Source organism: Nicotiana attenuata, chromosome 7 (genome assembly GCF_001879085.1).
Source record: "Nicotiana attenuata strain UT chromosome 7, NIATTr2, whole genome shotgun sequence".
Lineage (NCBI taxonomy): Eukaryota > Viridiplantae > Streptophyta > Magnoliopsida > Solanales > Solanaceae > Nicotiana > Nicotiana attenuata.
The window spans coordinates 70,111,828-70,135,652 of record NC_031995.1 but is presented as its reverse complement, the minus strand read 5'-3'; the positions used below and the strand labels follow the sequence as shown (position 1 = coordinate 70,135,652).

The 23,825-nt window shown below is 39.4% G+C and overlaps 1 protein-coding gene across 1 annotated transcript; it reads right to left on the bottom strand.

Annotated features, from left to right (window-relative positions):
- LOC109229276 (probable nucleolar protein 5-2) lies at positions 15,193–19,329 on the bottom strand. Its single transcript, XM_019394664.1, has 8 exons — positions 19,055–19,329; positions 18,920–18,961; positions 18,154–18,333; positions 17,898–18,062; positions 16,868–17,068; positions 16,108–16,605; positions 15,885–16,019; positions 15,193–15,812 (listed from the first exon to the last, which is right to left on the bottom strand). The coding sequence occupies exons 1-8, from the start codon at positions 19,130–19,132 to the stop codon at positions 15,438–15,440; spliced, it is 1,674 nt and encodes a 557-aa protein (XP_019250209.1). The 5' UTR covers positions 19,133–19,329; the 3' UTR covers positions 15,193–15,437.

Sequence of the window (23,825 nt, the reverse complement as noted above, 5' to 3'; positions counted from 1 at the left end):
TCTCTTTTGCTAGCTATAGTATGTCTTTCTTTCTGTTTTCTTGAATTTATGATGGAAGAGTTAACAACTTTTGCACCATTGGAAAATTTACAGAAGTTTAGATGTAATGGTTAGTAGAAGTATGCCATTAGTACCAGATTCTAAAAGTACTTGCAAGAAAACGTTAGCAAAAATATTTGGATAGTAGAGACTCATCTTATGGCTTAAATCATGTAAAAGAGCATACATATACATATATATATATATAAAGATTTGGAAAATGCATAAGTACCCCTAAACTAGACCGAATTTCTAACTACACATCTTATTTTTGCAGGAGTCCTATCACCCCTTGAACTAATTAACAATAGAATTATTAACCCCTAAATGTTGAGCTAGCATAGAGAGTGTGTTCCACTCTCTTTGAGAGAGTGAGAAGCAAAAAATTAAAAAAAAATATTTTTGTAATTTTCTGTTACAATTTTAAAAAATCACTTTCTTCATTTTTCTTTTCTACTTTTCCAGCAAATACCATGAATGCCTATGACCTTCTCCGGCGAACTATTTTTCTTTTTTTTTATTTTTTCTCTAATCTTCTTCCTCTCACTCTCACCACCACCTCAACACCGTAACCACCACCTTCACCTTCCCCCACCTCTTTTTTATTTTCTTCGCCCATTTAATTTTCACCTCAGCATCACCACCTCGACACACCATCATCATTACCCAAACTTAGATGTTATCTCTCCAGCTTCCCACCGGAACATAGAAGTCAACGGAAATAAGATCAAAATCGAAACTCAAAATCGGCAACCATAAACTCCCCCGCCGGTAAAAATGGAGTTCCTGAAATTTAATACTCCCTCCGTTTCAATTTATGTGAACCCATTTGACTGGTCACGTAGTTTAAGACAAAAGAGGAGACTTTGAACTTGTGTAAAATGAGGCACATATATTTTTGTAGCTATATAAATCATTGCATAAAGGTAAATTGTTTCCAAATAAGGAAAGGGTCATTTTTTTTGGCACGGACTAAAAAGGAAATAGGTTCACATAAAAAAAATAGAGGGAATATGAAACAAGTAACCGACCCACATACACGGACTCTAATCAAACAAGGACTAGATCAAAGAATGGATCTTTATGAACGGTTGGAAAATTGAATGCGAAGAAAGAAGGAAAAATGCATAACTGCCCCCCTAACCTATAGTCGAATTTTCAACTACACACTTTATCTTTGTGGGGATCCTATTACCCTCTGAACTATTTTTAAATGGAATTACTATACCCTTAGTGTTGATGTGGCAGAAGAGAGTGTATGCCACTCTCCTCGGGAGAGTGAGAAAGAGAGAGAATTGCTGAAATTTTATTTTTATAAAATATAGGAGTATTATTTTCTAGGTGGGGGTGCTAACTCTAGGTTGGAAGTTTGGAGACAGACGCTGAAGGCCAAAGGTTTCAAGTTGAGTAGGTCGAATACTGAATACTTGGAGTGCAAGTTCAGTGATGAGAGGCATGAGGAAGAAATGGAAGTAAAGTTTGGTACTCAAGTCATTCCCAAAATAGATAGTTTCAAGTATCTTGGGTCTATAATCCAAGGCAACAGGGAGATTGACGAGGATGTTATTCACCGTATTGGAGCGGGATGGATGAGATGGAGGCTAGCTTCGGGGGTTTTATGAGATAAGAATGTACCTCCTAGACTTAAGGAAAATTTTTACAGGGTGGTGGTTAGACCGCCTACGTTGTACGGAGCTGAGTGTTGGCCCGTGAAGAAGTTCCATGTCTAGAAGATGAGCGTAGCTGAAATGAGGATGTTGAGATGGATGTGTGGACATACCAAGAAAATAAGATTAGGAATGAAGTGTCACGACCCAATTCCACTACGGGTCGTGCTGGCGCCGGACACCGTTGTCAGGCAAGCCAACTAAATTATCAATTAAATGCTCTTTTAATCCCTTTGGAAATCTAAGATTTTCCTTCCATTTTTCATATATAAAACAATCTCTGTTTCAATTCAAATTAAGAAATAACTATTAACACACAACTTTCGAAAAACCATCCCAGAACCCGGTGTCACAAGTGCATGAGCAACTACTGATGAGGAAAATCAATTACATTGTCTGTCCGAAATACAATGGACAGGAAATAAATAAATAAGTACTGGAAGGGAACTACACTAGCTGCGGGTCGCCTCGAACAATGCAGCTCACCTAGTCCCCGAATCATCCGTGCTGCTATCTAATGTAAAATATACCTGTACAACAAAAATGCACAGAAGTGTAGTATGAGTACGTAATCAACGTGTACTCAGTGAGTATCCCGCCTAACCCCGAAGAGGTAGAGACGAGATGGTCAACCTGGACACTCACTAGCGGTCCAATAATAATATACTAAATGTGAGGAAATCATGGATTCATATAGCATGTTCTAATTCACGAAGCTGTAAAACAGGTAAACACCTTATAACAATTAACAAAGGATTTTCAAGATTTACTCTTTATTATCTTTTCAATTTATATCAAGCCACGAAGGGCAAATTTCACGTTTAAAAATCCTCAAGCGACAAATAACATGCGCAAATCACACCGAGGCGACGGCCCGATCCAACAGAAATGTAAACTGTGCACTACCGAGGGTCGAACGGCACGAACCATAGATGCATCTATTACCCTGCTCGCGAATCATCCATATGACGCGGTCAACATAAAATAAACAATCACCCTGCTCGCGAATCATCCATGCGATGCAGGTACACATAAGATATACAATCACCCTGCTCGTGAATCATCCATGCGACGCAGGTACACATAATATACATGCTCAAATAGCCAATTAGAATTTTATCGGGGAATAATTATCCAAATAAAACCAATTCTCCCTTAACAATTTTTTAAGAAATGAAGTTTAATCCTTTTAGTAATCCCCTTACTAATTCAATGTGATTTAAGCAATTCAAGCTATCGATAGGTTCATAAATAATTCAAGTATAACATGCTTTTGGGTCCTAACTACCCGGACAATAGCATAATAGTAGCTACGCACGGACTCTCGTCACCTCGTGCGTACGTAGCCCCCACAAATAGGAGCACATAACCAATTAATTCACCTATGGGGACATTTCCCCATCACAAGGTTAGAAAGGAGACTCACCTCGCTCCGGAGATCCATAACCGGCATTCCACGCCCTTCCGAGTACTCCAATTGATGCACCACGCTCCAAGACTAGCCAACGGTTACGCAAATCCATTAATATATGCTCAAACATTCATAACAAACTAATTCATAGCAATTCCTAACTCCGATTGAAAAGTTGCCCAAACGCCCTCGGGCCCACGTGCCCGGAATGCGAAATTTTTTCGAAGATAAAGTTTACCCATGGCTTCACTAGCTCAAATATATAATTTACTCCTAATTTCATTCTCAAATTCGTGGTGAAATCCAATTTATAATATTTCTAGGTCTTCTTCCAAAAACACCAATTTCCCCACAATTTTTCATGCCTAAATCCATGATATAATCTTGTATTTAACTTGGAATTGAGTAGGAGTAACTTACCTTGACATAGATGATGAAATCCCTCTTTGAAGCTCTCCAAAAATCGCCCCAAGCCATGAAAAATGAGAGAAATGAACTCCAAATAACGATTTTAAAACAAGCCTTCTGCCCAGCATTTTTCGCATCTGCGGCTCCTAGACCGCTTCTGCGGTCCCGCAGATGCGGCCCCAATACCGCATCTGCGGTCCTCACCGGGCCTCCCCCTTTCCGCTTCTGCGCTCCATCCCCCGCAGGTGCGGTCCCGCATCTGCGGCAAAATGACCGCATCTGCGGTCCCAGCTCCCATCGTCTCCAGCCACTTCTACGGTCCATCCCTCGCTTCTGCGGGGCCGCTTCTGCGGTCCCATTTCCGCAGAAGCGAAAATACCAGCAACCAGCAAACCTCAGCCTTCCTCAAAATTCTATTTTTGATCCGTTAACCACCCGGAATCCACTTGAGGCCCCCGGGACCCCAACCAATCATACCAACCAATCCCAAAACACATTACGGACTTGCTCGAGGCCTCAAATCATATCAAACAACGCTAAAACCATGAATCAACCCCCAATCCAAGCTTTATGTACTTTAGAACTTCCAACTTCTATTTTCGATGTTTAAACCTTTCAAATCACGTCCGATTGACCTCAAATTTTGCGCCCAAGTCATATTTGACATTACGGACCTACTGCAACTTCCGGAATCAGATTCCGACCCCGATATCAAAAAGTCCACTCCCGGTCAAACTTCTCAAAAACCTTCAAATTTCTATCTTTAGCCAAATGACTCCAAAATGACCTACGGACCTCCGAATTCACTTCCGATCGCGCCACCAACTCCGAATCACCATACAGAGCTATTCACAGTCTCGGAATCCCAAACGGACATCGATAACACTAAAATGCTCTTCAAGCCAAACTTATGAAATTTCTTCTAAAATGCTAACTTCCACAATAGGCGCCAAAACGCTCCCGGGTTATCCAAAACCCGAACCGGGCATACGCCCAAGTCCGAAATCATCATACGAACCTGCTGGAACTTTCGGATCCTGATTCCGAGGTCATTTACTTAAAAATTCAATCTTAGTTCATTCTTTCAACTTTAAGCTTCTGAAATGAGAATTCTCTTCCTAAATCAACTCTGAACTTCCCGGAACTTAATTCCGACCACGCGTACAAGTCATAATACCTGAAATAAAGCTGCTCATGGCCTCAGGCAGCTGAACGGAGCGCTAGAACTCAAAACGACCGATCGGGTCGTTACATTCTCTCCCACTTAAACAAACGTTCGTCCTCGAACGTGCTGAAAACTACACTGGAGTAGTCTGGAATCATTGTTTAACACCTCATGTACCTTCCCGTGCCACCATAACTCAGTTGAGCACATCGTCTCGATCAATTCTGAAGATATTCCCTTTTTATTAAAGCAAATAAGCCTTGGGGCCCAATTCCAACATCCGGACTTCTATGCCCGACCTGTTTCCAACATACGAACACCGTATCAACCACCACACGCTGTACCCAAACATGACGGCATAACTTTGTTGAATTCACACCTTTCATCATTCTACTCACCGGACCACGATAACATTTTCTGTTCCACTTAATTTGAAATTCCACGAATCTGATGCTCTCATTGCACCCCGTAACATACACAGGTCTTACTCCAAATCTTACAATACCGCCACAACGGAAGAACTGCGAAGAAATTCATAATCAACTGCCGAGTCAACCAATCATTGAGTCTATACTTCTGACAAGAAACATCACCGTATTCTGAATCAAATAGCGATCCTTGCTTCTTAATATACTCTATATAGTCAGATTGTACTGATCCTGAATCCAATGATCTCATCTCACTTAATACGAACTGCTCAGGAAATAAGTCACCCCGGACATAATCGAAAGTCTCATATGATGCCACAATGTGCCAATAGGCTACCAATTCGAACGCGATACCAAAGAAAAACGAACTCTGGAAGGAATTACCTAACTCCCGCACTAATACAGACTTCCCTAGAAATAGGAAACGAGACGTACAGAAATAGCATATAGAAAAACTATACTCAACATCACACTGTTGCGGCGCGCAACCCGATCCAAACATAGATCTCATATAAGGAGATTACACATCGAGCTAAATTTGCTCATTATAACAACATACCGAATATCGGTCATAAGCACGCTAAGTGCATAATACCATCCCTGGGGGAACATATAGCGTCATAAGCTACAAAACTCAACCACCACTAGGGTGCGATATACAAACTGAATCTCAAGGGCCATCCTGCTCATAGTACATCATTTCTGCACGGACCTTCAACACATAAGAATTTTCTCAAGTCGTCTCGCAACTCACACGGCGTAAAGTATCACTACATGAAATGTATCTGCCAATGAAATAACACCTTGACTACTCTCACATAAGGAGCGCATTACTGAAATAAATACCACTGGCCTGACATAGGGCCCAAATTCACATTTACACCCATCCACCGACCTCAAATCGATCCTGATCATATCAAACTAAGCCAATAACCCTTCAAAGGCCCATACTAATTTTTCCTCTTCTCATAACACACAAGGACAACCATCATAACCGGAGAGAACCTCCACAGTCCATAACCCAATAAACAGAGTGCCCTCCAGGCATAAATTCTCAATTTAATGATATTACCACAATCCTCATACTTGGTCTAGATCTTAAATCAGTCAAGTGACTACGTGCCATATTTATGAAACCTTCCTGTGGGATACACCCCTCACAACCTACTATAACAATTTACTGGGTCTTACCTCCAACCCACCGACCGCACTAACGCTGAAAAGCGATCAAGAATCATTAACCATGATACAAGCCCTCTTTACAGAACACCAATCTCAGGTGACGCTGAAGATAATGCCGACTCACTTTAAACACTGAAGCTCCTTTCCTGCTCATCCGAGACTGTGACATCCTTACCAGCACCAAGCTGCAACCTTGATCCTTACTTCGAATTTCTATGCTACTCACTGCACCCAATGTGCCAACATACGATAGAACACGATTTTTAACACTAACATCTTAACACTTCATCCTATAAGAACCTTCTACTTAACTCACTTCTGGAGTACCATAGCAGCACACAGGCGAATTTTTCATAACCGTAGAATATGCAAATCTCTAAGTAGTGGTCTAAGCCACCATAGCCCCTTCCGGAATCTGCTTCCACACAACAGGCCATAACAATAGAAGGCCTCTGAATAACATCAATTGCGGCGGCTGACAAGCCTGATACGTACCGTCACAAATAACTTACATAACTCGATCACGCTGCAGAAACTGACTGCCAACACCAATATGCCAAATTCAACTATAGCCAATCAACTACCTTCTTCCAATTTATCCTTGATTGCCTTGAAGATATTACTGATTTCTTCCAGCACGTAACATACTCCCTCTGCACTCATCCTGAGCGACCTCGAATCGCGATACCATGTTGTCTCAAATCCCACGAACCATTTCATATCTCTCAATTGCTACATCTCAAGTTAGAATATCACAGATCATTCTGAGTCTCCATTCGTAAGCTGCTGCAAAAGCTTGATTCTCAACTGCACCTATAGGCTCGAAATCATTAAGCACCATACTCTACCTCTTTTTGAACCCATTAGGACTGTTACTGAGAGCCACCCGCTCTGACTTGGTCCCGAATATAATTAGCTCCATAAATCATACAACACATGAACACCCTCCCGACGAGGCACCCGGCGGAATCACTTCCTTTGAAACCTGCATTTATACAAGGCATAAATCCTGAATCCTTCCCCAAGTCTGAACATGAGTAAATAAGGCCAACCATAACATGCATTCCAACCATCCCTTTGCTCAATTCCTCTCTTATGTTCTTTTCCCGTAGCTAGAATAACCATCAACATACTAATGACCAGAAACCTTGCAAGCACTCAACTCTGTAACCCCATCACAAGCGGTGGGACTCTCCCACTTAGCTTGAAGCCATAATTTCACCAATCTGGAACTCACTCGTCCTTTTTATCTCTTATTGACATAACCTTGCACAATCAACCGCCAAAATTCTCGAGATCTCTCTGTAAAACCCCCTTCTTATACTCTAAGTCATCCACCACATTCGCACGATCGATCCTTTCGCTACATACCCGATAAGATTCTTTGCAGAAGCCTCGCCAACCACGCGACCGCTACCCCGCTCACAGGAAATAACCCACCTGTGGAAATCACTTCCCGTCATCTTCAAATGCTGCTGCACGGGATACAAGCACTATGACATCAATAACCTATCCTGAGTCTAAGCCCGCTCTCTAGTTGTACCAATCCATTTACCCCTTGTGGACCTCAATTAAATGTGCGGCAACACCTTTCTAATTCCGAGTTATGCTGCATCCTTCTTCATTTCAAGCAGCTCCTTTCCGTCGTACCAAATCTCCTGCCGCATAGCAACCCATGCTTCGAATTAAACCTACAGACTTCAATTGCCCGTCGCTAAAATCACAGATCATTCCAAACTATCCTTGGGCGCGTAGTCATCCTACTACTAAGCCTTATACAGCTCCGCCACTCTCCCACTTTGGGCAAACTCACTCCTTTAATCAACTGCTCGACCTACGCTTCTTACACCTGGCCTTATAGAAGTTCAAAACCCCGCCTGAGACTTCCCACATGTTCTCTCATCTTTTGCTGCTCAGTTGCTGCCTTAATAAGAATTTATCTCATAGAACTTGAATCCTCAATTTGCTACTAACTCCAAACCTTTCCGAAGGTCATCTTTCTCGAATCGTTAACAATAGAAATACTGATTCAATCCTGAACCACCTCATCCTGCGATATCTGATGGTTGTATCTCCGATACTATTTCCCAACACCTTGCCTCAAAGGCAAATTGTAGAAGATCATAACACTGACAAACTTAATACGTCCAATTAGGACGACAACACCCAATATAGAAGAAAAATTCCACCACGCTTGCAATTACCAAGTCCCATTACTTCCACCAGTCCACATATGACCCTCTTTAGTTCGATTGCCTTTCCCCCTGCCGGGAATAAAATATTGAATCTCTTGATTATGCACTGAGTAAACCTCCCTTGAAATCATTCACTGCCCTGACACCTGGGCAACACCCTACCATCATATTACTACTGCAGAATAGTCATTTATAAGCATCGCGGCAACTTGTGCCTAGCCTCAAAGCCCTCGAAAATACCGCTACTGGGCTGAAACAATAAAATATTCTTTGATAAGGCGACGACAATAATCTGATCAGCTATACTGGGAGAAACATCATGTATCACATCTGTAGTACCATTACGGTTCTTCAATTTTCGATTTACATCAAGCGCTTCGCGTCGCATAAGATTGAGAGGAAAGAAACAAAGGCATAAGCCTCACATGAAATCGAATCGCACGACAAGGAATCAAGAAGGAAAGTACTCCTAACAGTCCTGCAGCCTCCCGAGGATAAGTACAGACGTCTCCGTACCGATCCGCGAGACTCTACTAGACTTGCTCATGACTCGTGAGACCCTAGGAACCTAGTGCTCTGATACCATATTGTCACGACCCAATTCCACTACGGATCGTGCTGGCGCCGGACACCGTTGTCAGGCAAGCCAACTAAATTATCAATTAAATGCTCTTTTAATACCTTTGAAAATCTAAGAGTTTTTCTTCCATTTTTCATATATAAAACAATCTCTGTTTCAATTCAAATTAAGAAATAACTATTAACACACAACTTTCGAAAAACCATCCCAGAATCAGGTGTCACAAGTGCATGAGCAACTACTGAGGAGGAAAATAAATTACATTGTCTGTCCGAAATACAGTGGACAGGAAATAAATAAATAAGTACTGGAAGGGAACTACACTAGTTGTGGGTCGCCTCGAACAATGCAGCTCACCTAGTCCCCAAATCATCCGTGCTGCTATCTAATGTAAAATATACCTGTGCAACAAAAATGCACAGAAGTGTAGTATGAGTACGTAATCAACGTGTACTCAGTGAGTATCCCGCCTAACCCCGAAGAGGTAGAGACGAGATGGTCAACCTGGACACTCACTAGCGGTCCAATAATAATATACTACATGTGTGAGGAAATCATGGATTCATATAGCATGTTCTAATTCACGAAGCTGTAAAACAGGTAAACACCTTTTAACAATTAACAAAGGATTTTCAAGATTTACTCTTTATTATCTTTTCAATTTATATCAAGCCACGAAGGGCAAATTTCACGTTTAAAAATTCTCAAGCGACAAATAACATGCGCAAATCACACCGAGGCGACGGCCCGATCCAACAGAAATGTAAACTGTGCACTGCCGAGGGTCGAATGGCACGAACCATAGATGCATCTATTACCCCGCTCGCGAATCATCCATGCGACGCGGTCAACATAAAATAAACAATCACCCTGCTCGTGAATCATCCATGCGACGCAGGTGCACATAAGATACACAATCACCCTGCTCGCGAATCATCCATGAGACGCAGGTACACATAATATACATGCTCAAATAGCCAATTAGAATTTTATCGGGGAATAATTATCCAAATAAAACCAATTCTCCCTTAACAATTTTTTAAGAAATGAAGTTTAATCCTTTTAGTAATCACCTTACTAATTCAATGTGATTTAAGTAATTCAAGCTATCGATAGGTTCATAAATAATTCAAGTATAACATGCTTTTGGGTCCTAACTACCCGGACAATAGCATAATAGTAGCTACGCACGGACTCTCGTCACCTCGTGCGTACGTAGCCCCCACAAATAGGAGCACATAACCAATTAATTCACCTATGGGGACATTTTCCCCTCACAAGGTTAGAAAGGAGACTCACCTCGCTCCGGAGATCCATAACCGGCATTCCACGCCCTTCCGAGTACTCCAATTGATGCACCACGCTCAAAGACTAGCCAACGGTTACGCAAATCCATTAATATATGCTCAAACATTCATAACAAACTAATTCATAGCAATTCCTAACTCCGATTGAAAAGTTGCCCAAAACGCCCTCGGGCCCACGTGCCCGGAATGCGAAATTTTTTCGAAGATAAAGTTTACCCATGGCTTCACTAGCTCAAATATATAATTTACTCCTAATTTCATGCTCAAATTCGTGGTGAAATCCAATTTATAATATTTCTAGGTCTTCTTCCAAAAACACCAATTTCCCCACAATTTTTCATGCCTAAATCCATGATATAATCTTGTATTTAACTTGGAATTGAGTAGGAGTAACTTACCTTGACATAGATGACGAAATCCCTCTTTGAAGCTCTCCAAAAATCGCCCCAAGCCATGAAAAATGAGAGAAATGAACTCCAAATCACGATTTTAAAACAAGCCTTTTGCCCAGCATTTTTCGCATCTGCGGTCCCGCAGATGCGGCCCCAATACCGCATCTGCGGTCCTCACCAGGCCTCCCCCTTTCCGCTTCTGCGCTCCATCCCCCGCAGGTGCGGTCCCGTATCTGCGGCAAAATGACCGCATCTGCGGTCCCAGCTCCCATCGTCTCCAGCCGCTTCTGCGGTCTATCCCTCGCTTCTGCGGGGCCGCTTCTGCGGTCCCATTTCCGCAGAAGCGGAAATACCAGCAACCAGCAAACCTCAGCCTTCCTCAAAATTCCATTTTTGATCCGTTAACCATCCGGAATCCACCCGAGGCCCCCGGGACCCCAACCAATCATACCAACCAATCCCAAAACACATTACGGACTTGCTCGAGGCCTCAAATCATATCAAACAACGCTAAAACCATGAATCAACCCCCAATCCAAGCTTTATGAACTTTAGAACTTCCAATTTCTATTTCCGATGTTTAAGCCTTTCAAATCAAGTCCGATTGACCTCAAATTTTGCGCCCAAGTTATATTTGACATTACGGACCTACTGCAACTTCCGGAATCAGATTCCGACCCCGATATCAAAAAGTCCACTCCCGGTCAAACTTCTCAAAAACCTTCAAATTTCAATCTTTAGCCAAATGACTCCAAAATGACCTACGGACCTCCGAATTCACTTTCGATCGCACCCCAACTCCAGAATTACCATACGGAGCTATTCACAGACTCGGAATTCCAAACGGACATCGATAACACTGAAATGCTCTTCAAGCCAAACTTATGAAATTTCTTCTAAAATGCTAACTTCCACAATAGGCGCCAAAACGCTCCCGGATTATCCAAAACCCGAACCGGACATACGCCCAAGTCCGAAATCATCATTCGAACCTGCTGGAACTTTTGGATCCTGATTCCGAGGTCATTTACTTAAAAATCCAATCTTAGTTCATTCTTTCAACTTTAAGCTTCTGAAATGAGAATTCTCTTCCTAAATCAACTCTGAACTTTCCGGAACTTAATTCCGACCACACGTACAAGTCATTATACCTGAAATGAAGCTGCTCATGGCCTCAGGCGGCTGAACGGAGCGCTAGAACTCAAAACGACCGGTCGGGTCGTTACATGAAGTTATTAGGGACAATGTGGGAGTAGCAGCCATGGAAGACAAGTTGCAGGAATCGAGGTTGCGATGGTTTGGGCATGTGAGGAGGAGAGACATAGATGCCCCGGTCAGGAGGTGTGAGAGGTGGACCATGGAGAGATTGAGGAAGGGCAGGGGTAGGCCAAAGAAGTATTGGGGAGAAGTGATTAGGCAGGACATGTCAGTATTTCACCTAACCAAGGACATGACTTGCGATAGAAAGGAGTGGAGGCCAACGATTAAGGTGGTGGGTTGACTGGTAGTTGTGAGTTTCTCCTAGGGTTACCAGTAGTACTAGTAATGTTCTTGTTGTCGGTTGAAAGATACTTTCTTCTTGTTTGTTATTATAACTGGTACTTAGCAGCCAAGTTCATTATTTTTGTAAACTGCTACTGGAAATTGTTGCTCCCCAATTGTTACTATTTGATGCTACTTTTTTCTCGACTTTTACTAGAATTGCTGCTCCCTGATTGATACTATTTGATGCTACTATTTTCCCTAATTTGCCTTGTCGTCCTTTGTCTCCTTCTTGTTTCTTTCTTCCCCCTATTTCTTCTTCTTCTCCTCCCTTCTCTTCCTCTCCACACTTTCTTGAGCCGAGAGTCTATCGAAAATAACCTCTCTACCTCTCTAGGTAGGGGTAAGGTCTGCGTACACATTACCCTCCCCAGATCCCACATGTGGGATTATATTGGGTATGTTGTTGTTGTTGTTGTTGTGTAGGAGTACTATTTTCTATTTTTTCTTTTCTCTTGTTTTTTTTTTCTTTTTCTTTTCTTTCCTCCAACTTTGTTACTTATAGATTGGCCGGAAATTAGCTCCGGCGTTCTCCATATTTTCCAACGAGATCGAGTTGAAGATTTTATTCTTTCCTCTCCATATTTCACTATACTTTATAGATGATTACTGCTATTTCTAATCTCTTCAATCGCCACTTTTAAACTTTCAATTGCAATTGCTTCTCACAGACAGGAATGAAAAAATCTCTTCCCAATATCAATTTTCGATTAAACTTGGAAGAAGCCCACAAAAGACTGGGGAAAAAAAAGATTTTTGATTATTATTTTCAAAAAGTATTCTCGCCGTTTCCCGATTGGGGCCTTCAGCTTTTCACTACTTTAGGTAGTGAAGTGGGTAAGGGGAGTCCTATTTTTTTAATTAATCAAATTTACATAAAAGAAAGAACAAGGAAGAAGAATTTGATTGTTGATTGTTGATTGATAGAAAGTTTTCTAGGAGCTCGCCGTTTTTCTATCTGCTTCTTCAACCAAAAAACATTTGTTGCTTCACTTGTGGGGTGGAGGATGGGAGAAGGTGAGTTATGTGAAAAGGGAAAAAGTATTTTAAAAAATACAAAAAGTGAGTTGGTAAAGGAAGTAGATGGAAAAAAATGATTTTAGTGGGAAATACATGTGTCAGGCGCGTGTATTTCACCACCAAACACAGATGTGGTAGTGGCATTTCACTAATTCCATTTAAAATTAGTTCAGCAAAGATAAAGTGTGTAATTGAAAATTCAACTATAGGTTAGGGGGGTACTTATGCATTTTCCCAAGAAAGAATGAAATAGAAAAATAAAAAAAGTGTAATAGGATAAGAAAGAAAAAAAGGAAAGGAAAGAGAAAAAAATCAAAAATTACGAAATAGACATGTGGCAGTGCGTGTATTTCACTGCCTACCAAGAATTTGGTTATCTAGTTTAAGGGCGATATTTATTCCGTTTTATAAAAGTTCAGGAGGGTGATAGGACTCCCGCAAAAATAAAGTGTGTAGTTGAAACCTCGGCTTAAGCTCAATCAGTTACTTATGCATTTTCCCAAAAAGATTTCCACAGTAGAATTAAGCATCCGGATCTAGTTGTGTGTCGATTAACAAAATCTTAAGCTGCATTGCAAACCAGCAAAAACTGATTAACATCTCTTTACAACTCAAAAGAATCATTTATGCCTAAATCATTAAAGGAAAAATGACATTGTATAGCCGCTCTTAAAATAACAGCCGAAAAAGTATATTTATGCATTCTGTATGTTATATAGAAAAATTATACAAATTTTATACACTTTTTCGGCTACCGAATATAAATAATTTATAACCCGGGCTAAAAGTGCTATTAAAACTGTTGATAGTAACAACATATCGTTCCATTCTATTTTTTTTTAACTTAGTTTTATTCCAACACAGTCTACTTCATATATTCCATGCCAACACTTCTATTTAATCATCACCGTGCTGATGCGTCTTTCTTTTCTCCTCCTTCCCAGTTTCTTCAGGATCAGCCCCATCAGTTGCTACACCAATTTCCTCTGTCTCGGCAGACTTTTTTTTCCTCTGATGTTTTTCTCCTTCATTATCAAGAACCTATTCACCTGCTTCCTCAGGTTGAGATGGTTAAGTCAGGGCCTTTAATTCTTTCTTTGTAAAATTAGCCCATAACAACTATCCTTCTTATGATCTCTGCTCTCCATTCACTTGAAAAGGACAAAGGCACCGGCTGTTAACCAAATTAGAAAAATACACCAGCTTGCTTCTCACAACCTCTAAAAAACAATTTTTTCTTCAGATTCGAAGTAAAAACTAAAAAAGGACAGCTGCATTAGAGGTCAGTCCCTTATTCTTTATTTTATGTTAAAAGGTCTGGACTCGAAGAGGGAGTCGATTCACGTACTTCACCATTTCCTGGGTCGTTATCGCCTTTCCCCGGTTCAGGGTATGGGTTCTTTCTCTATTAAGAAAGTCCCGGTGTGAACTCCCCTACTGATTGACTCCAGAGGATTCTCGAGAAGCCAATTCTCTCTCAATCTAGATCTACTTTATCATTAGATGTCACCTTCTAATTCTTATAATTAACAAACCAGTGCATTAATACTCACTGGAGCCAGCATGCAATTTGACAATTCCCTGAAGAACAGAAGTTGCTCATAGCATACACGAAGCTCTGTTATTGTCACAAGTGACACTAATTAAACAGAGCGGAGGATGAAAGCCCGCAACAAAAAATGTAGTCCCAAAAGTGCCTTAGAAGAATAGTGACATGGATTCTTGTAGTTGTCTACTTTGCTACAGTTCTTGAGGCACTTGAGAGCAATTTTTCATGTCAAGGACCATGATGGCAAACAAGTGCACCCTATTTAGCTCTTTACCAACAATACAAGTATAGCACCAGCAGTGCACTATAACTTCAAATCATTTGTGGCTTAAAACATGTAAAATAGCATACAGCAAAAAATTCCACAGTAGAATAAAGAGTCCAAGGTAGGATTAAAAGCATCATCAAGCAAGCATCTGTTAACTAACAGAAATCCTAAGTTGCATTACAAAGCACTAATAACTTACTAATGACATAATTGTACAACTTAACCACGCCGCCCAATGCCCAATACCAAAATTGTTGATAATAACAATGTCTGCGCTGAAACAGTTATTCTTCAGTTTTCTTCTTCTTCTTCTTCTTGTCTTTCTTTTTATCCGTGCTTTCTGCTTCATCCTCATCAGCATCAGCATGCTTCCTCTTCTTTTTCTTACTTTTTTCCACTTCTGTGCTTTCGACTTCCTCTGCATGCTTCTTCTTTTTCTTCTTCTCCTTCTTCCCAGTGTCTTCGGGTTCTGCAGCATCAGTTGCTACAGCATTATCCTCTGTTTCTGCAGACTTCTTCTTCTTTTTCTTTTTCTTCTCTCCTTCAGTAACGGGAACCTCCTCAGCTGCTTCCTTAATTTGAGATGGCTGTCCATCTATACTCATCTTCTCCGCATTCTCAGTGTGTCCAATAACAGAATCGGCAGCAGGGTTGTAAACCTACAAAAGGAGAAGTCAATAACTGGAAGCAAAACAGAAACAATTAACTCAAAAGAGAAGACAGTCCCAAACCTTGGCTGGTGTTATCAGTGCTCCTGCACCCTTTTTGCGATCCTTGTCATAAACTTCAATCTTTGGTTTGCCTTTGGCAGACCCAGCTGACTTGCCCAACTCTTTGCCTTCTAAGGCTCTTAAGCGTGCTTCAAGCTAAAAAAGTTGCATATCAAGATAATCAGATTTAATAAAGAGCCGGAAACAAAAAATATCATCCAAAGACAACAGTTACAAACAGTACCTTGGCCCGATTCTCCAAACCCATGGTATTATCTTGGTTATCAGCAAGAGCATCGTATCGAATTGCCAAAGCAGTTTTTGCTGCTAGAGATCTTGAGATTTTACCCTTGTGTTTTGGTGCTGCCTGTCCAATCAAAGATGCATGATATATAAGCCCGTATTTCGGAGTTGCATGCTTCGTCTTTAAAGCTCTGAAAAGAGCCTTTTCAGCACCAAGTATCTGGACTGTACTTCCAGGTTGCTTTGCAAGATTCAACAAGCTGCCGCCATGGGCAATAAGCCGAGCACCAACAAGTTCTCCGACTAGAGCTGTAAGATTTGGGGCAATCGTGTTCATCCTGCTCTTTAAATAATCATATAACTGAGCTCTGTACTCGGAGAATGACAGAACTTGGCTGCATAAATCTTTAATATTCTCCAGATCAAGATCACTAACTTCAGTCCCCATGGAAATCATGGATGCCTCTTTCAATTCTGCCTCAACCTCTTCTGGCAGTATCTGTAAACATAGCCATACCGAAAGTGTGAATTTATCTTATGAATTTCAGAATGTAAGCCCCCACTTCACTGGGTTTGTTGTTAATTTCAGAATGAAAGCATGTATCTTGTCGGAAGCGAACATTGACTATTTTGAAGTACAATATACGAAGATTTATGTCAGCTAGCAAGTCTAGCCAACGTAATAGTGAATATTACTCTTGAGCATGAAGAGTAACAGATTTTTTAGTTCAAGAAGCATTTAAAAGGATGTCACTCCTTACCTCAGAGAAATCCAGCTTTGCCGCATTTACACGGTCGCCCATCAACTTCACAGCCTTGGCATATAGAATGTTATCTTGTACAATCTTTGCAAGCTCCGGAAAATGCCAACCGTACCATTCTCGGACCCTCATGGCATATGTGTTTAGCTCTTTATCAAGGTCATCCAACAAGCCAATGGCTTGTACAATCATCGTATCCACCTAAGCAAAGCAATGAAATGTCAGTCATAAACTGCTATCTGTTGAACAAAAGGCCAAAGCCGTCAAAAATATAAAATTTGGACAAATATCTGCTGGCCAGTCATTTTTATAAGCTATACAAAGTTGCAAACAACTTCAGGAGACACAGAAATGTGAAGAAAATGGTAGGCTATAATACATTTTTTTTAAAGTTAGACTATACCACATTGACAGTGAACAATAACATAGCCCACGCACTATATAGCCTTATACACTACAAAGCTCAACAGAACTTGCAAGGGTTCTGTGAATTACAGGAAATTAGATAACGTCTACTGGCTAGAGACTGTTAGATCCCAGGAAACAACATAGCCAAAGAGCTGTGACTCCTCAATTTACATGTGAGCATCACATGGGAGACATATGGAATGAGCATAAATTAGACTATGTAAACAATGATAATGGTGGACTACAGGTTTTACCATCATAATGCTTTTTGGAGAAAAATATTCCGTGAATATGTGAACTTCAACCATTCGACTTCAAGAGTCGGAACTTACCAATTCACAGAGTGAAAACAATTTATATGAACCAAAGAATAGGCCAAATACATATATGGTTTTTCATTTGGACACCTTAACTTGTTCGTGGTCTTCTGAAAACTCAAATCTTTGTTCCCCTGGTGGATTGAACCCCCAACCTCATTGTCGGAGGTAGAGGGTCATTCCCACCATGCTATTCTTTCCTTTTCTCAAGTGGCAATTGATTATCCCAACAATCACTACATAAGAATATCTATAGTGAAACTATGTAGTACATGAAATAAATAAGTCAACATACAACAAATTACCTTGTCAGGGCTAAACTTTAGCTTGTATCTTGAAAGACTATGAGATAAACCCAAGCTCATTGGAGCCAAGTCTTGAGATCCAAGACCAGTAATGAGCTCGGTCAACTGACTTCTCACCCCTCTCATCAATTCCATGACAGCGTTATTATGAACACAGTCAATTTGCTGCAAACACATCCAGAACAAACTTCAGTCAAAAAACCATAACCAAATAGAACCAAGAAACAATGAGCAGACACCAAAAAAAGGAGCTGACCAGTTTCTCTTTAATTGCATTTCCAAGCTTTGAATCAGCAACCCCCAAAGTTTCACCATCACAGTGAGCTTTCAAAAACTTGCGCAATCCTTTGCTGGGCTTGCTATCTATCAACAAAGTAGCTGCTGACAGAGCTTCTGAGGTGTTCTCAAACTTGGAAAAAGCTTTTAGCTTCACAACCTGTTTTTGTTACAAGCAATCACATAAATGAAATATGAAACATAAAGTCGAAAACCTTGGGCAGTTCATATCCCCAACATCAACTAAGCACAAAATAAATAAACATGAAGAAAGAAAGAAAAAACAATGCTTTGGCTGTCTGAAAACTGTTAGCTTATGTTCACAAAACAAATAGAAAGAATAACCAATCTCTGATTAGCTTTGTTCAAATTTTAACAAAGCTACACCAAGATTCATCCTTGACATATTTTACTTTCAAATATTTATATATTAATAAGCAACCACAATATTCCCAACAAAGCTAATTGTATTCAATGTTTACACAAAACCAATATATACATAAAATGTTTATTTGAAAAGGATTTCTCCTTGACATTTTTCCTTTCAAATATATACATTCAGCAACCACAATATTTCCTACTAAGCTAACTGCATTCGGTGTATTCACATAACCATTAAATACATAAAATGTTTTCTTTTATCAAAACACTCAAGATTTTCAATGTCACAGCTACATAAGCACAAAAATTACAGTAAAGAAAAACTTTTTACTCATCAAATAGTTTAGAGAGAAAAAAGATATCACCTTTCGAGCAGAATCAGTTGAGGAGAAATCTTTCCACAAATCCTGCAACAAAAAAATAAAAGGATTCCATAAAACAAGAAAACCCTAAAAGAAAGAAAAAAATATCAAAGGTGAAGAGAAGAATGCTTCTTATACCTCAACTTTGGAGAGCTTTCCCTCATCTAAAACTTTGAAAAGGGCAAAACCTGCCGGTGTTTCAAACAATACCAACATTTTCTTCGCCCAAAATTAACCAATTGTTGTTCCTATATGTTTAACTCTGTTTTGGGAGAGAAAACGGAAGAAGCTGTAAAGAGGGTGTTCGGGCTCCTCACTTCTTTTTATATATGCTCTGCTGCTGAAGGGACTAGGGTTTTAGTGATGGTGGCTATGGGTTTTTGGGGAAAATGTCATTTGCTGTATTGGTCCCTCTATTATGACTTATTTACACTATTATCTTTGGATATTTAACTTCTGATTTATCGAAGTCCCTACCTAGTCTAATCTTCCAGGAAAATAGCAAACAAAATCTATCAATTTCATAAACCTACGAGTATACGACTGGGTCATTGGTTTTTTTTTTTTTTTCTTATTAAGAACTTGTTTTTAGTTTTATGATCCTACTTCTTTTTTTAATTAATTTTACACATAAGAGATTGTCTTTTCATATAAGTAATCTAAAAAAGTCATTTTCTTAAATTTAAAATTATAAAAGAGCATAATATACAAATAGCACGAGTTCGTGTGCAAACTTAATATTTTTATTAAATCAATAAATATACGTCTTTTTTTTCATTATTTATGATCAATTACTATATATTCTCCTTTCGATTTATTATTTCACTATAGTAAATTCATGTAATATATATTTTATACACCGTAACATAGACCTAAAATACAAATGTAGAAAATAACACATTCATCACATAAGTTGTTTGACAAAACTATTTAGAGTCTATTTTACTCATAAATTTTTCGTACTTAACATGCCAATTAGGTTAGAATTTTCGCACATGGTAGTAGGGGCGGATCTATATAGAGAAGATGGGGTGGTACGTCATCCGATCGCTTTGATAGAATTTCATGTATGTATTGGTATTTCACTAATACTTCACATTAAAAAAAACATATGTAAATTAATTAAAAAAAAGGCACCTGTATAACAAAATTATGTCTTATGCTAAGCCTAAGGATCGATTCTCATTTCATTCTTTTTTAAGAAAAGCCAATTTTATTTTTTCTTGTTCGTTCTTTCCAGATTTTTCCTTTCTTCTCTTTCGCTTAATTTATTATTTTTATCTTTATATTTTCTCTCTCTACGGTTTATTTTTCTTTTTAGTTATTTAGATTAAAAAGTATACTTGCTTCTGTTTTTCTTTTTTAAATCTCGAATTTTGAAATTTCAATATGCTTTTAATCATTTACTTTTGATCTAATTAATGTTAAATTTTTCTTGAAAGGACAAACAGTTTTTGTTTTATTACCACGTATGTGATCACGTCCAACTATGCCTTATAAAAAGGACTAAGCGGTTGTTGCAAATATAATCTGGTTTACAAGTCCAGAGTCGAATCCCACAGAGAACTAAGGCTTAGCTACAGCTGTTCAATATCGCTAAGAAACATAAGTCCAAACAATTTCCTAATTATAAAGATTATAATATTTGTTTTTATCTAATTAACTAACAAATACTAGAAAGCAGTAAAACTATCAATTAACAAGGATAAGGATTGGAGACAAGATTAAGGAGGTCTAGAGTTATGATTTTCCCTTTTGTCGGAATGCTTTCCGCTACGTTTTCTATAAATTTGCCTAAGTTTTCTCTACCGATCATGAGCATTCTGAGTGTCGTAATTCTCTCCCGGGTAACTACCATAATTTACTAGACATATTCTCCCGAGTTACGCTAGCTGGAATTAAGTACGGCTCACTCGAATCACACTAAAGTTTCGTTATCCTTAATCTCACCTTTAAACCCTCCGTATTGATCCCGCATATACGTTAGGAGTGATGTTGTTCAACAACTACCTAATATGCACTCTCTCCCGAGTAATACACACTAAATAGGCACAGTCGATTGAGCTCTTCAACCAACCACAATATAAACGTAGTTGAACAAATAGGGAAAAGCTACAACAAATCTATATTAACGTAACAAGAAAATCATCCTCCAATAGGTTCCATCAAAATCCTAGATAATAAATTAGCTATTCATAATAGTATGCATAACTACAATACTAGAATTCATAACCAATAATGGAAATAGAAAGAAGGAAGTGAAAAACTCGTAGAAGAATTCTCCGCCTTGCTCCTAGTGTGTTCTTGCCTCCTTAGGTTGAATCTCCGGTCTCCACGGCGGCTCCGTGCTCTCCCTAGGTCTAAAGTGTATCAAAAGTGTTTAAAATACCGTTTTTCCATGTATATATACCAAGTAGGGTCGGGCCCAAACAATTATACCTTCTCCTACGCGAAAAAGGACACTTTTCCCGGACAGGACGTGCGTGGCCGTGCACCTGGAAGTGTGCCCGCGCACTTTTCACACTTTCTTCCCCATATGCGCGGTCAGTGCGCGGCCGCGCTCTTGCCGCACAATTTTCGCCCTGTTCTATTGGGAATTTGAAAAAACGTGAAACATGAAAGTTGTAGCCCTTTGAATTAGATTTTCAAATGTATATTGGGGAGCCCAAATGGAGTTCTGAGAGAAAAGTTATGTATATTTTACTAGACAGTACACAATATGCCTACTCGATTCTTCATTCGTTCTTAACTATCATCCGCTGATCGTCGAACACGATTCTGGCTTAATTCTTTGGGCGTTTACTCAGACTTCAAAGCTTCAAATCACTTGAATTCATTTCATAAACATCTACATAGCTCGGAACACTCCTACAATGCATAAAACAGACAATTAGTGCAAAACATTAGCGCTTAAAGCTCAAACCTAATTAAAGTGCAGTAAATTAGAGTGTAATAAGCGACTAAAATACGTAATTACAGCCTATCATCAGTATGTATTTATGCACCAAAAAATCTTATAAGACGAATCGAATAAATTTAAAGATGGATTGAACTGAATCGAATTAATTCAAAACTAGTGAACCAGCCAAATGTACACCCTAATTCAACCTCCTTGACTACTGGTAAATTTACATTAAATAATGTGATATCCATAACCATCAAATTATGAATCTGCCTCTGCGCAATAGGGAAAATATTCCAACCAAAATCATTCTCTAAATGTGGATAAGTTTCGTGACTTTTATTCTTTTGATGTGTACAAAGTTTAACGATTTTTAGTGACAAACTCTAGTTTAGTGAATTTATTACAAAAATGCTATAAGTTGGATAAATATTAAAGTAATTAACTCTCTTCTTACACTTCAAAAAATTTAGATACTATAGTTTCTTGTGAATGCAGTGTTAGCTGAATTAAGGGATCAAACAATAAAGTAGTAAGATTTATTTATTACTAATATATAGAAGAGCGGGAGAAGCAGGTGGAGGTCGTCATGTGTGCTTGCTACTAAAAGGTATTCTGGTCATTTCATATTACTCCTAAATTTTGCTGAAAGCTAACGCGTGTGAATCAACGTGACACCTGGTGCTAGCGCTGGCATGTGCGGCAGTCCAGTCCCTAAACGAGCCAAGTGGGCCGGTCCAAACGGTCCCGTTTCCGGACCGGATCCAAAATAAACGGGCCTAACGGTCCCGGGCTAAACGGTCTTTTTGTAAGAATCAGCCCGGGACCGGGCCCACGAACTCATGGTCCCGGGCTAAACGGGTCGGGCCCGCAGGCTAAGTGAGCCCAACGGCTATTTTTTTAAAAATTAAATAGAAATTAGAGACAAAAAGATGTTAAATAAATATCTAACGCAATGTCTTGTAAATTTTATTATAGAACTGTGACCTAAATTTTTTAATTCAAATTTAAAGATAAAAATATTGTAAAGAGATATTCAAAGCAATGCCTTGTAATTTTATTATAGCATTAAAAAAAATGACAATATCTTTCTTAGTCATCCTTCCCCTTATGGAATGAGCACAACAAGGTGCTAATACCACCATTGAGAAGAAAAAGAAACTAATCAAGATGTGCCAAAATACAAGTTACATAATACATACTCCCTCGGTTCCAGTTTATGTGAACCTATTTCCTTTTTGGTCCGTTCCAAAAAGAATGACCCTTTCTAAATTTGGAAACAATTTAGCTTAAACTTATAATTCTACCCTTAATGAGAAGCTTTTATAACCATACAAATACTCTAACCCCTTTTTAATTTATTTAGGACCACAAATTCTAAAAGTTTTTATTTTTTCTTAAACTCCGTGCCCAGTCAAACATGTTCACATAAATTGGAATGGAGGGAGTACTAATTTTTCTTCATACAAGTTACATGGTATATCTTACAAACTTCATAAATCCTTCAAGGTACGGAGGAATTTCCATTGGTGGTGGCGGAAAAGTAGCTTGGTCGTCGCCGCTTTCATTGCCCGACAAAGCAGCATCATCCGCAAGTTCAGCTAGCATTTCTTCGTAAGCTTCGTCTTCCTCTGGTTGTGATTCAGCAAGTCCTTCTTTCCGAACTGATTCAATCTCTGAAAAGTACTGATTTTTCCAAACTCTCCCTCGTAGTGCTCTATAATCACCGAGTTGAACTCTTGCTTGTCTGAAAACGTTCTCTGATGCCACTGTTGAAGCATGAATAGTTAAAATATCTCGGTCAATTCTTGAAAGAACCGAAAAGTATTTTTCTTTGTCCTTCCACCATTGCAAAAGATTAAAGGAGCTGTCGGGATTCACTTCCTCAATTCCCTGCAACAAATAAACTTCAAGCTCATTTAGTTGTGAAAAACCATTACTACTATAACCTTGAGAACCCCTAAACCCCACCCAAGCACTAAGTGCTCTTACTCCTGCAGTTCTTTT